Source organism: Carassius gibelio, chromosome B1 (assembly GCF_023724105.1).
Source record: "Carassius gibelio isolate Cgi1373 ecotype wild population from Czech Republic chromosome B1, carGib1.2-hapl.c, whole genome shotgun sequence".
In the NCBI taxonomy this organism is placed as follows: Eukaryota; Metazoa; Chordata; class Actinopteri; order Cypriniformes; family Cyprinidae; genus Carassius; species Carassius gibelio.
Window position 1 is genome coordinate 6581130 of NC_068396.1, and position 15753 is coordinate 6596882.

At 42.6% G+C, this 15753-nt stretch overlaps 2 protein-coding genes across 2 annotated transcripts in view; both read left to right on the plus strand.

Annotated features, from left to right (window-relative positions):
• The window catches only part of LOC127948436 (receptor tyrosine-protein kinase erbB-4), a 158851-nt gene that overhangs the window by 69809 nt on the left and 73289 nt on the right, over positions 1-15753 (plus strand). The gene's annotated exons all lie outside the window — the stretch shown is intronic.
• LOC127948437 (uncharacterized) lies at positions 5127-6630 on the plus strand. The gene is made up of 2 exons (XM_052544873.1): positions 5127-5390; positions 5516-6630. Exons 1-2 carry the CDS (start codon positions 5231-5233, stop codon positions 6334-6336), a joined length of 981 nt encoding a protein of 326 aa, XP_052400833.1. The 5' UTR covers positions 5127-5230; the 3' UTR covers positions 6337-6630.

The window sequence follows — 15753 nt, forward strand, 5'->3', positions numbered from 1 at the left end:
ACGCTCTGCACTTGGAGTTCAGGCTGGTGTTGTAGAAGGTGCAGAGCGCGTCGTCCGGGTAGCTGGTGGCATTAGCTAATAGAAGAAACTGTCTGGTATGGTCCTCGAGAGAACGTCCTTCCTGCTTCAGCAGGAGGATGAGGAATTCGGGACGATAGAGGGGATCCATAGACACTAAGAAAAGAAAAGACTGTGAAAAAACGAAAGCAAAACGGAGGGAAAAACACGCAGTTTTAAACTTTCTTTTTTAGGTCGGGTCTTCTGTCACGGTTTTACGCTGCCTGAAGGAATACGGAGCCGAGGATAAACGAAATAAGGCTTTTAATATATACAACTCATGGAGCACAGGGATAGACACACGTAAGTGAGTGAGTAGTCACAAGTGAGGAGACCCGACAAAACAGAACTGAAAAGACAAGGCTTATGTACAAAAGGATAATTGGGGAAACACAGGTGGATGGCATGACTAAATTAACAGGGACATGGAACACATGAGGAATAGAATAGACACACCTGGGAACTAATCAAACCAAACACGGAAAGACACAAACTGGGTCACGGGCAAAAACACACTAAATGAGTCCAGGTGTGACACATACGTTGTATGTGCAGCACCAGTATTATTTACATGCTCTCAGCAGCATGATGTGGATGTGTTGGCAGTAGCAGTAGCAGCAGTGTAGCAGATCTATTACTCCGCGAAGACCAAATATGTTCATATTGTAAGGTACTGTACATTACCATGCAAAAAAAAGTTGTCATGACAGAACTGCATTTGTCTGGTTTGGGGTCAGTTGGAATGGATTTAAATAGGAATAAAAAAAACTGCATTTTTATTGTATATTTCCATGAGGTTATGCACTAGCAAATGCAACATGTATTGAGTGATGTAACCATCCTACAACAAAAAGGGCACACATTTTTTTATTAAGAGAGTAGTAAATTCAGATGCCTTTGGGAACTTTGGTTGAAGGTTGGGGTTTACTTGTTATTGAATGGCTATGAAAACTGTTTATGCAAAAGCCAACATCAACCTTGATGACTGGCAAAAAAAAAAAAAAAAGTAAATTCGTCCATGGCCATCCCATAAATATTTCAGTTCTTTACTCAAGGTCCGGAGCAATGCAGTGAAATTGTCTTATTTATCTACACAAACTGATCCACAAAATGTCCTTACTTGACTTTTTTTACCTTTTTATGTTTTACTTTATTTCTGCTTTTAAACTGCTCTTTGATATAGAGTCTAGCATAGTCATTCATAGCCTCTCCAGGTTTTCAGATGGTTTCAGATGAATCCATGAGTGAAATACTGAATAAAACTGAATACTGAATAATGCTTGCAGTTCTGTTATTTCTCTCAAAACCAGACCAACTTGTGAGGACAAGCCACAGCGGAAACCATAATTGATCCAGAGTTATGCTTTCATAGCTAAGGAGAGAGGAGTTTCAACTTTTTTTTTTTTTTTTCATCTACTGTAAAAGAATTGAAAGGGTTGTTGACACCACACACTTGTCACACCCTCAGCTCGTTCCCTCAGCCCCAGTCACCATTGCCAGTCACCATCCACTCAATCTCCCCTGCACCGCTCACGTGAACCGTCACCTGAATACTGATTACCTGCACCTGCACCAGCAATTACCACACCCTTAAATACTCACCTCACTCATTCACTCACCGGCTGGAATCGAGATTGCATGGACGCTCTTATGGATCTTCTGCCTGCTTCTTGTGGATCATATTGTGACTCTGTGGAGATTCAGACACAGCGATTAAGGGAAGTGACTCTTTGTTGTCTGGCCTAGCCTTGTGCTTGAACTCACCTATTTGATCAGTGCTTGAAGATTCATCGTCTGTGACCACACTTACTTGCTCTGTTAATAGTCCTATGTTAATAAAGCTTCACGTAAACACTTACCCATCTCCTCCTCTCCTTGTGTGGATGTGACAGGATTCCAGCCCCAAAAAAACAGAACTTCATATCTCCCATGGATGTTAACGCTGCTGCTCAGGGAGCGGCTTCGGACCCGTTCACCGAAATGGTGACTGCCCTCCGCCAAGTAATACAGTCAGTTTCACCACCCACCGAAACTAGTGCTTCCACCACCAACAGCACGCCCCTTGCACGTCCCGCGTGCTATGCGGGTGAACCGAGTGGCTGCAGTGGGTTTATTCTGCAGTGCTCACTGTTCGTCAACGCGAATACCAGTAAATTCTCCAATGAGGCCACCAAAGTCGCCTTTGTGATATCTCTCCTCACCGGACGAGCGCTCCAATGGGCAGAGGCTCTTTGGAACTCCCAGAGTCCGGTTCTATCCTCATTCGATGCCTTCGCCACCCACCTCCAGGAAGTGTTCGGGGTGGCTCTAACTCCTCTTTCAACCCATGATGAACTCTTAAATCTCCGCCAGGGAGCCACGGAAATTCACGACTACACTCTCCGTTTCCGGACATTAGCCGCCACCAGTGGTTGGAACCAAACTGCCCTGCTAGCTGCATACCGTAAAGGTTTAAAGCCCCAGATCAGAAAGCAAATGGTCATTTACGACGATAATGTCAATCTCGAGACATTCAAAAAAAAAAAAACTATAAATGTTGCTCAGCACCTCTCGGCTTGTGCCTCCCCGGCTCCATATACCATCTCTCCATCAGCCAGAACGCCCTCGCCTCAACGAAACCAGGAGGAACCCATGATCACCGACTCCTACCGCCTAGATGCCTCCGAACGGAGACGCCGCATCCAGCAGCGGCTGTGTTTATACTGTGGCGAGGCCACTCACCTGATCCACGCCTGCCCGGTCCGTCCGCCTCGCCCAATGGTGAGTACAGTTTCCATTACCCCATCTGTATCTCACATACCTCATACCAAAGCCCAGATAACCATTAACTCACGCAATCTTTCCATCCATGTCCTGGTGGATTCCGGAGCCGCAAGCAACTTCATCTCATCTCACTTTGTAACCAAGCACCGTATACCCATCACCCAGAACGAGACCACCTACCGTATCACTACCATCCAAGGATCACCGTTAGGGGGAGGCAAAATAACCAGAAGGACACACGAGCTGGAACTCGTTCTGCCCCACGGACACCGGGAACAACTGGCCCTCCTCGTACTTCCTCGCGCTACCGTTGACGTCGTCCTGGGTAGGCCGTGGCTGGCCCAACATAACCCACAAATCAACTGGAGCACGGGGGAGATCCAGGCATGGGATCCGGGATGCCAGAGTCACATTCACCGTTCACCAGTCCAGAGTTCACAGTCCGAGCCACCGCACCTTCAATTGCACTCCACCTCCATAGGAAGACCTGCCCTTTACTCCTCCTACTCCGATGTGTTCAGCAAGGAACAAGCCACCCGATTACCACCGCATCGGCCCTGGGACTGTTGTATCGACCTGCTGCCAGGTGCCAAGCTACCACATGGGAAAATATATCCACTCTCCCGTCCTGAGCAGGTGGCGATGGAGGAATACATCCAGGAGGCTCTCGATCAGGGGTTCATCAGACCATCCACATCTCCAGCTGCATCCAGTTTCTTCTTCGTCCCCAAAAAGGATGGCGGACTTCGACCATGCATCGACTATCGAGTGCTAAATGACGCCACCGTCAAGTTCGCCTACCCATTACCACTCGTTCCGGCGGCACTGGAGGAACTGCGTGAAGCCAAGGTGTTCACCAAACTCGACCTCCGCAGTGCCTACAATCTGATCCGTATCCGAGAGGGAGACGAGTGGAAGACTGCTTTCATCACCCCTGCCGGGCACTACGAATATCAGGTTATGCCCTATGGGCTTGCTAACAGTCCATCCATCTTCCAGAGTTTCATGAACGAAATATTCCGTGATTATCTCCACCAATTCGTCATTGTCTACATAGACGATATCCTGATCTACTCCCGGAACATAGAAGAACACCAAACCCATGTCCGCCACGTCTTACAACGACTCCGAGACCACCACCTCTACCTAAAAGCTGAGAAGTGTGAGTTTCACTGCACTACCGTCTCCTTCCTCGGATACGTGATCTCTGCGGAGGGAGTTCAGATGGAGTCAGCCAAAGTAGATGCTGTGACCAACTGGGCGGAGCCCACAACGGTGAAAGAACTCCAGCGTTTCCTTGGCTTTGCCAATTTCTATCGGCGCTTTATCAAGAACTACAGCCTGCACTCTGCTCCTCTAACATCCCTCCTAAAAGGAGGTCAGCGCCGGCTGCGCTGGACACCCCAAGCTCGAGAAGCCTTCAGCCATCTTAAACACCTCTTCACCTCAGCGCCCGTTCTTCGACATCCTGACCCGTCCAAACCGTTCGTCGTAGAGGTGGATGCGGCCAATCACGGCATTGGAGCCGTGCTATCCCAAAGGTCTGGTGAACCTTGCTCACTCCATCCGTGTGCGTACTTCTCTAAGAAACTCTCTCCTGCCGAATGCAATTATGGAATCGGAGACCGTGAGTTGTTGGCCATTAAACTCGCCCTTGAGGAGTGGCGGCACTGGCTAGAGGGAGCTCAGTTCCCATTCACTGTTGTCACCGACCACAAAAATCTCCAATATCTGCAGAATGCCAAAAGACTCAATGCTCGTCAGGCTCGGTGGTCACTCTTCTTTGCTCGCTTTAATTTCCAGATCACGTATCAACCAGGTCACAAGAACACTTAAGCAGATGCCCTGTCCCGTATGTACTCACCAGATCCAGACACCAACAAGCCTGATTCAATTCTACCACCCTCCGTTTTCCTCGCGCCTATTCTCTGGCAGATCGACGAGGAAATCCGAGCCGCCACCCTCGAGGAGCCTGCACCTCCGGAGGTACCCACGGGTCTAATGTACGTGCCCACCAACCAGCGACTCCCCCTACTGGAAAGTATGCACACGTCACCTGGCTCAGGACACCCTGGCAGCAGGCGAACCCTCTCGCTCATCCAGCAGAAGTACTGGTGGCCTAACATGGTTCGTGACGTTACCCGGTACATCCTCGGATGCTCGGTCTGCGCCGTTACCACCACACCTCGTCAACTTCCCGTGGGTAAATTACAACCACTGCCCATTCCTCGCCGACCCTGGACCCATCTAGGGGTAGATTTCGCCACTGACCTTCCCCCCTCAAGGGGGTATACTACCATTCTAGTTGTTGTTGATCGTTTCTCTAAATTCTGCAAACTAATCCCACTAAAGGGTCTTCCCACAGCGTTCGAGACCGCCGAAGCCCTCTTCACCAACGTGTTCCGGAATTATGGCACTCCAGAGGACATTGTCTCGGACAGAGGACCTCAGTTTGTCTCCAGGGTCTGGCGAGCGTTCTTCCAACTCCTCGGAACATCCGTCAGTTTATCTTCTGGATATCATCCTCAGACCAACGGCCAGACCGAGCGGAAGATTCAAGAGATCTCACGGTACCTCCGTACTTACTGCTCCCAACACCAGGATACCTGGAGCCAGTATCTGCCGTGGGCTGAGTATGCCCAAAACTCCCTTCGCCAAACCACTACAGGCTTAACCCCTTTTCAATGTGTTTTAGGCTATCAACCACCGCTGTTTCCCTGGTCAGGAGAAGTCTCTGAAGTGCCCGCGGTAGATCACTGGTTCCAGGAGAGCGAGAGGGTGTGGGACTCAGCTCACGTCCATCTCCAACGGGCAGTTCGGAGGCATACAGAGACCGCTAACCGACGCAGATCGCCTAATCCCGTCTATCTACCTGGAGACAAGGTTTGGCTCTCCACTCGGGATATCCGCCTCCGACTGCCCTGCAAAAAGCTGAGTCCCCGCTACATAGGGCCGTTCACCATCCATTCTCAGATAAATCCCGTCACCTACCGCCTGGACCTACCACCACGCTACCGGATCTCACCCACGTTTCACGTCTCACTGTTAAAACGTCACACTGATCCAGTTTCTCCTTCCTCCACAGAACCAGAACCGCCTCCCCCTCCAGACCAACCCGAGATCCTCGGAGACAACATCTACCAGGTCCAAGAGATCCTCGACTCCCGGCGGCGGGACGGCCACCTGGAATACCTCATAGATTGGGAGGGGTTCGGTCCCGAAGAGAGGTCGTGGGTACCACGCAATGACATCCTGGATCCGGCTCTCCTCGAAGATTTCCACCGACAACACCCAGACCGCCCGGCTCCCAGAGGTCGTGGTCGTCCCCGTCGCCGCTCTAGGATGCCTGGAGTCACCCGTGGGGGGGGGGGGGTAGTGTCACACCCTCAGCTCGTTCCCTCAGCCCCAGTCACCATTGCCAGTCACCATCCACTCAATCTCCCCTGCACCGCTCACGTGAACCGTCACCTGAATACTGATTACCTGCACCTGCACCAGCAATTACCACACCCTTAAATACTCACCTCACTCATTCACTCACCGGCTGGAATCGAGATTGCATGGACGCTCTTATGGATCTTCTGCCTGCTTCTTGTGGATCATATTGTGACTCTGTGGAGATTCAGACACAGCGATTAAGGGAAGTGACTCTTTGTTGTCTGGCCTAGCCTTGTGCTTGAACTCACCTATTTGATCAGTGCTTGAAGATTCATCGTCTGTGACCACACTTACTTGCTCTGTTAATAGTCCTATGTTAATAAAGCTTCACGTAAACACTTACCCATCTCCTCCTCTCCTTGTGTGGATGTGACAACACTAGGGTCAAAAATACTTTTTTATTTTTAACATTTTTGAAAGAAGCCACATATTCCTTGGTGAGAATATGTGACTTGGTGAGAATATGTGATATGCCTTGGTGAGAATATGTGACTTCTTTCAAAAACGTTAAAAAAAAAAACCCCTAATATACAGTATATATATATATATATATATATAGACCTAAAACTTGAAACTTGATATCTCTGACTTTTGATCTCTTCTGAAACACTAGAGGATAATCATTTTTGATATGGATATGGATATTTCATTGAACATATTTCCATAGTTATCTTTGCTATTTTCTAAAACTCAAATCTATCACTTAATCTTTAAAAACACTAATAATTTTATACATTTAGTATTGACCTTTTATCTTTTACTGAAAATAACATGAAAATATTTTATCAGCTTGCTGGTTTCAGACAGATGTTTAAAATTGGTTCACTTTTAACATTTAGACTGGTTGCAGGCTAATGCATGGTATCTTGTGTGTTTGTTGTGGTTGGGTGTGGGTCCTGGTCAGTATCAAAAGACAAAAAGGGCTGTAGGTAGGGTGACCACCTGTCCCGCGTAGCACGTGCGCGCACAGCGTTTGACGCCCAATTGATGCGTCCCACAAATTGAGACTGTGTCACGCATAATCAATCCTTGCTCAAAAAAAAGTTGTTTGCTCTATATCCTCGAGCCCCAGGCAGCCAAACGACCATTACTTGAGAGTTGAGCACGCTACTGAACTGTCAACACACCCACCCCTCAGTTGAACTGCTGACTAGGTTGTTGTCAACTTTTTCGTTGTTGTCATGACAGCGCACGCATGTGCATACCAGACACACTGGGAAGGAACTTTTAGATGCACGCTTTCCAATTCAAAAAATGGAGAAAAAGACTCTGCGGCACAGCCATCATCATTTAAAAAAGAGAAGGTGTGTCCTGTTTCAAACAGTTTTTTTTTTCATGCGCCTGCCTTTACTAACATGCAAGTTCACCATCCTTCCTCCCCCTTCTCGTTCCGTGAACCTTTGGAGTTGTGAGTTTAGACTTTTTTTTTTTTTTTTTTTTTGCTGTGTTGTGTTGAGCAGCTACAATTCATTTTAATCTTATAATTTTATATTATAATGTATTTAAAGTGAATAAATTGTAATGAAAAATAAATAAAATTAAATAGCTAAAGTAAATCGTAAAAAAGTCGTAAAGTAAAAAAGTGGAAGTGCATTTGTCAATTCTGTCATGAGCATACATCAGCAATTACACGTTTAGGGGAATAGGGCATTATTAATATACCATGTAGGGTGGTATGTGCTAGAAATGGGTAAACCACTATCAGTGAGTCTGCCCATGGGGTGGGGGCACCGCCGTGCGAGGCAGTGTCCCACATTGTCCCTCAGAAACATACCCCTTGTCCTCCCTTGGGCTTATTAGCAGGTGGTCACCCTAGCTGTAGGCCAAGGAAGTTTGAATCAGCTCATATAAAAAAGAGAATTTTTAAGACTCTTTAAACTCTTAGCTAAAGTTAAAAAGATTATTAATTACAGCCTTAAATGTCATCCATTCACTTCCATAATTTTGTGTATGGTTTCACAGTTCACACTACTCACTGACTCACCCAGCAGCTTTCGCCTCGCTGTTCGCTAGTCAGAGTCAGGCCCCATGGGTTCAGACGATAAGGCTGTAGTAGCAGGCTGATAAATGGCACAGGCTCAGTGTTGGTCTGTTTCTGTTTTGACAGCAGTCTCCCACTTTCTCCAGGCTTTGTGAATGTGTGGAGATTACCACAACATACACCAATGAATTTTAATCTACCTGTCTTCTACGCTCCCCTAATGAGAGGCAGGCTCCTGTGTGCATAAGCAGCTTGCCGGACCATGGACAGGACAAACTCCAAAAACATCACATAGAATATAAACCGTTTGGGAGAATAGTACACAATCACATTCGTCTGTGCTCAGAGCAAGAGCAAGCACAAAATCGTGGCCTTCACATGTCAGGATATCATAAGTAATATACATAGTTAAACACTTAGTCCTTATTTATTAATAGCTAAGAGTTGTAAGGTGTTCTGTCAGATATCTGGCTGTGAAACAGGTTTTTCAGACTTTGTTTGATTGTCATTACCAGATGGAAACCAGATGCCATTACCAACTGGTTAGTTCCAGCAGGACAAGCCCCTGTTGGTAACTATACTGTTAGTGTAGGGCAGAAAGAATGTTTTTTGATTGACAACAGTCAAAAGAAGAGGGAATAAGTTTTTACAGACAAAATTTAAATAGTCCAAGTCATTATAGTAGACATTTCACTCGTGCACATATGTTTTTTAGGGCTTTAAACAGATTGTTCCCTGTTTGCTCAAGAGTGATCAATCAGATGTGTGGCCAGATTCATGAAAAAGTTTAAGAAATAACTGTTTGCTTTTTTCATAACACAAATTGTATAACTCTCTCTCACACACACACACACACACACACACATTCATTTGAGGTCTTGTGGTGGAAAAAAGTGCACCAAACATAGAGTTGTAATGGTCCGAGCTACAGTATGCTATCCACATTTAGATATCATAACTCAGACCGTTTTGTCTTGGAAGAATTTGATGAGACATGTTTGAGTTTATGCAAAATTTCAGATTTTAGCAAATGTTAGCACAGTTTATTGAGATCTTTTCTAAAACCTGACAGGCTTTTTCTCATGAGAAACTGGAGATTAAAGCAAAAGTCTGCTTCATGGAAAAACAGTTTAGATCCCAGTTGTGATTTTTCTGTCTTGTAGAGGAGGAAAAGTCTAGATAATATATTTTCCCCTTTAACATGAGCAAATTGATCTAACATCTCAATTTGTGGTCACCTCTTCCTTAAAAGTTTTTGTTTGTTAGTTTTTTTCCAAATTCCAAATGCACCCACTTTTCTAGAAAGCATTTCTATTCTTTCCATCTAAATATATGTAAATACACATCCTCTTTGTGAATGCACTGTTTTTGCAGTCATTAGTAGGCAGGAGACTGAGCTACATTTGCAAACCATCTCAATGAAATTCCCTTTCAGTCTCGTAGAGGTCACTGCAACATATGGATGTTGAGAATCTATCAGTCTCTCACATTTATGATTTGAATACATTATTTCTGTAGGTGGCATCTCATTAGTTATCTGCAAGAGCTTCACCTATAGGGCAGAAATAAGGTTATTTCATTATATTGTAGATTTTGGCTGACCAAAAGTTTAATGTATTCAATTGCTATGTGTGTATTTTATCCATCAACCTGTTTCATATTATATAGCTATGCCAAACCTGATTAAATCTGTGGTGCTTCTACTGATTGATTTTTAATCGATACAAACTGCCTGACAATTGCACATTTAGACTACAACTTTTTCCTGGTAGGAAAACTTGATTAGAACAAGTAGTTGGAGTTGTCCTCTAACCCAGATGTGCTGATTAGTAATCTCAGGTTCGGATTTGCTGAGTAGGTCTTTGTCTAAGTATTTGTCTTAGAAATATTCCAAACTGTAAATTTTCTGGACCAAATAATAATTATTTTTTTAGTTATGTATTAATGTACTTTCAGAAACATGATTATAATGCCATACTTCTGACTGTGCGAACCAATTCACACATTAAAAGCATTATCGGTTAATCTGTGGATTGATTTCAACTCTAGGTGTTCACATTGCCTCCTGTGACAAACTTTTGATTATTTTACCCTCTCTCTGTAATGTGCTGAACTTGTGGTAATAGAAGTGAAGGCAGTGTCAAAGTTTTAATGCCAGTCAATGAGTGATAGTTAAAAGAGTCATTACTCTCAGTCCATTGAGTTCATTATTGCCTCTCGCTGTAATAACCATATATCATAGACTCTGTAGTTTGGAGCTCCACCACTTGTTCGCTCCTGTTCTGTGTTTATTGATTCATGGTTTAAGGTCAGGCGTCCAGGTCAAGTCATAAAGCTCAGAATGTTTTATTAGTATGAAACCTTGCAAATGCAGGTGAAAATTAATTTATTCAATTATGCCGGTGTCATGCCAAATCTAAAACCATGTGAAGGGGTAACTTATATTTTTGTAGCAAAGTATAATACAATATCAAAGAATTACTTTTTCATATAGTTTGTCCTGATACAGAACAGTAGTGCAGATTTCTATCTATCATCTATCATCTTATATATATCATTACAGGGTTGCAAAAAATAAGTTTTGACAGAACAGAAATAATAATATGTTTTTTTTTTTTTCTGCCACTGATGGATAATTTTTATTTGTTTATTTATGTGCAGTTACTCAAGTGATGACATGATATGTTGGCCAAGTATGGTAACCCATACTTTTCGTCCTCTTCATTTATATATTAGAAGACTACAATGTGAAATCTGAGACATTAAAGTATACAGACTAACAAACATTACTTTCAAGATTTCTATGGAACAGTGATGACCTTAGGAACAATATTTCAATTTAGGGGTCATTTAGGGTTCTGACTTGGAATTTGACCCATGTAGGCATCCATCAGTCTCAAAGACCATGGATCACACTGGATGAAGATCACCAGTACAGTACTGGCTGTGTCTCAAAGTCCAATTTGGGCAGTCTCTGTCGCAAAACCTGCAGATGAACTTTGAGGCAGTTTAGATAGTTTGGCTCCTGGCCTTTCCTTGTAGCTGTTTTGCCCGAGACTGCTGTTTGAGGGTCTCCTTAAAGTTGGATAAGCTATTGTGCACAATCTGTATACACTGTTAGTCTGTACACTTTATATTGTAATAATGTTGGTGGACAGCCTGGTGAGGATATGCCCCTTTTGAGTCACATTCTCAGACTGGGGACGAGATTAGTGGACTGTTTAATATGGCCAGTACAATAAAAAACAAATGGCTCACAGAATCTGCTCTGCAAAGCTGGAGTCAGCATCATGCTTTCTGTTGTGCGATCAGAGGGAAAGAGCAGCAGTTGACTCAACAAGATCCACAAGATATGAAAGACTCAGAATACACTGAACTGAAAGTGCAGCACGCTGTGTAGCTATTTTCACTGGACTGCATCACCACAGGTTTATTTCAGTTCATTTTACTAGGGTAATTCAATTCAAGTTTATTTGTGTGGTGCTTTTTATGATACAAATTGTTGAAAAGCAACAATATTTAGTAGTAGATTATCAGTGGTGACTGTCAGTTTATGTGCATATAGCAGAAAAGTATGGAAAAATAAATTAAAGACATAATCAAACAGACGATGAACACTATTAACAGCAATTATTATATGATGCAATCAAACTTAAAGCATAATTTGGTAGTTCTGTATGTTGTTTCAGGGGTTAGCATCATCTGAGGTCCTCTGAGGGGTTGGCATCATCTCTTCTCAGGTGTTCTGGATCCAGACTGAAGCTTCTGTAAATCCCGTGGCAAAACAGAGAAACAAACAAAGACCTAATTAGCGTAGCTGCTGTTCCAACTAAGTAAAATGAATTAGTTGAACCCAAGCTAAAGAATAATTGATGCACATTTGATCAGATTTAACTGCAGTCCAAAATTATGAGATGCATTATTTGAATGCTTGGTGAAAGAGATGTGTTTTTAATCTAGATTTAAACAGAGAGAGTGTGTCTGAACCGAACATTATCAGGAAGGCTATTCCAGAGTTTGGGAGCTCCTTTAGTGGACTTTGCCATCCTAGGAACTACCAAAAGTCCAGCGTTTTTTGACCTTAGGGAGTGTGATGGATTGAAGCATGGTAGAAGACTAGTTAGGAACCCAAACCATTAAGGGCCCTATAGGTGAATAATAATATTTGAAACTGATATGGAACTTAATAGCCAGTGCAGAGACTGTAATAATATGATCATATTTCTTGACCTGGTAAAGACTCTAGCCGCTGCATTTTGGACTATAATATTCCTAAGAGGGAAGAATGCTGTTTTTGTAATATGGGAAACATGGTTTTCAAAAGACAAGTTGCTGTCTAATATGTCACACAGATTTTTGACTGTAGAGGAAGTAATAGTACATCTAGTTAAGTTGCAAATTGTAATCTACGAGATTCTGTGTACTGTTTTTTGGTCCAATAAGTAATATCTATGTCTTATCTGGTTATATTATACCTAATATAACCCGCTCTTTAATGGCATCACATCATGCAGTTATGTTATGCTGACATATCTGATGATATTTATGGGATATATTGTAGTAAACTAAACATATAGGGCCCTATTTTAACGATCTGAAACGCAAGTGTCAAAGCGCAAAGCGCAAGTAAGTTTGTGGGCGGGTCTCGGCGCTGTTGCCATTTTCCCGGCGGGATAAATGGCTCTTACGCCCGGCGCAAATCTAAAATGGGTTGGTCTGAAGTAGCTTCATTATTCATAGGTGTGGTTTGGGCGTAACGTGAAATAAACCAATCAGAGCGTCATCCAACATTCCCTTTAAAAGCAGGTGCGCAAGTTCCATTATGGATTGCTATTATTATGGCGTATTTACCAGGCGCACGCCAGGATCGGTTCACAGCCGAGGAGACTGATGTTCTTGTAAGAGCTGTGAAAGACAGAGAAGTTGTGTTGTATGGCGATGGGAGAAACCCACCCAAAATAGCGTCGGTTAAACAGGCGTGGGAGGAAATAGCCACAATTGTTTCATCGATTTTTTTTCCTGGTTCTTGACGGACAAACCAATTTGTCAGATGTCCTTATATACATATATGACCTCAAACAGGTCTGATCCTTAATTACTACAATTAGCCTGAATAATTTGAAAGCTAGATTTATGCCTATTTTTTCACATCTTCGTGGCACACCACAATGATTTCCGTCATCTCATGTGTTAATATTTTTTTAGTGTAACAATTTATGATTTGCAAAAATAACTGTTGCATCTGTGTAGATTACATGAGCAAAGTGTATGCGCGTTGTGCACGCTATACATTATGGTCAAGCATGCGCCCTTAAAATAGCATAATGAACAACGCGCAACGCGCCACTGACTTTAGACTAGGTTTTTTCTGGTCAGTGGCGCAATTGTTTAATGGAACAGCAAAATAGCACCAGGGATTGTTTGCGCCGGAACACGCCTCCTTTTTTGCGCTGAACCGCCCAGGGAGCGCAAGTTCATTCACTAGTTTAGCGACGTGCTTCTGTGGAGGGAAAAGCGCGCTTTGCGCGGGTGCAAAATAGGAATGACACATGCGTCGGTGTGCAAAGTCAATTGCGCTGGGTGCAAGATAGGGCCCATAATGTGTGATTTGCTGAAAAAAAAAAAAAAACCTCTTTTAGAAAGACAGAAGCCATGAAAGTAAAGCATCATGGTCACTGCTTTGTTTTCATTTTGTGTTCTCAATAGCCTTAATCTTCTACTAAATGACATAATGGATTTAAAAATCAAAGCAGGATCCTGATGTTCAAAGGATTGTCTAAACGTGCTTTATAGCACTTTCATCAGATGTTTAGGTTCTCAGTGGGAGGAAAGATATAAAATCAGCTTTATTTCAAAATCAAAGTACTGTATTTCGGTACGCAATAGCATTATTTCAAAATGAAGAAAACCATATTGTCTTCTGTAGAGCTGTTTTATAGCTGAACTGAGTTTTATAGTTGAGTGTCCTTATCTACCATTTTCATATGTGGTTGACTACAGTATATTTAGTATGGCAAAATACCATGTGTGTGGGATTCATTGAAAAACTAAGCACATACTATTCCTTTACGAAGGTGATCGGCATGGAATGAATAATAATTTCAGTGACTGTGAGGCATCACAGCTTGAGTTCTGTGTACATCTGTGTCTGATTTCAGAACACAGTCCATGCAACGGCTCCGAGACACTGTTCATTAAATGCTATAACACTCAAAATCCATCAAAACCACACAGAAGCTGAGTGATGATCAAGAATAAGAATATCTTCACTTACCATAATGCTCCTCTAAATAGCACTCCTGCAGAAGGGTGTCCTGTGACATCCCTAATTAATAGTGCAATTTAATTTAATTGCTGTGTGTTGAATTATCTCTAAATGACAATATTGCAAGCATGCAGCCTCGTTTAAATCAAATAAATGTTTGAAAGTTTGACACATAATCATACTAAGCATTGCATTTTTACAATTTGGTATAAAAAGGAACTGGAAAGCAGCTGAAGCCGTCCAAATTGCAGATGAGTTTGTTTCTTTATCAAAAGGATCACAATAATCCACACCACTCCAGTCCACTCCATCAATCTTGTGAAGTGCTGCGTTTGTAATAATTGATCTGTGCACATTTCACTCATAGAATCCATTGCTAAGCAAGTAATGGAAAGGGAAATTTCTCCAAATCTATTCAGATGATGAAGCAAACTCATCTACATCTTGGATGGCCTGATGGTTCAGCCAAATTTCTGAGTGTGCTACTCCTTTAATTCCATATTAAACCATATTCCTTTAAATAGTTTATAGTGACAACTCTGACACTATTTAATTCCACAAATAATTAAAAATAAACATTGAGTGAAATTATGAAGAGGAAATTGTGTTTTTTTGTGCTTTTAAAACATTCTCCATTCATCTTTGTTTTATTTACGTTGAAAAATCATTTTTACAGTGTAACTGCTTGTAACTTCTCAAGACGATACATTCTATTTAATATACTCAGCTCATGCATCAGCATTCATCAAGAATATCAGCATATGTTCTCTCAAGCTGTTTATCTATGTGCCGTCTACAGGATCAGGCGACATGAGCTGTTCCTGCTACATTAAGTGCAAAACTCTTTTCAGGGTTAGAAGGAAGGAACAGTGGCAGAAAATTGGATGGGACGAGTCATTAAATCCTCTGTCTGCTTAATACAAATCACTTCCACCTGTGTCTCACCAGCAGGTGATGCCTCGCTGCCCACTGAGAGAAAAAAAAAACCCCCAGCTAATCAATCAAATGAAACATGTTTTATATTAGAGTGATTATAGTGATCCACAGTAGGCCAGAAAACATTTGTGTCACTGCACATTGTAGAAATGGTGACATGTACTGTATTTGGGCCTGTTATATATTATATATACTCAAAATGTAATTTTTATATGTTTTTATACATTAATTACTATATTGTTATAATATATTTTACACACACAATTATTATTATTATTTTTTTATTTTTTATTTTTTTTTATTATTTTTTTTT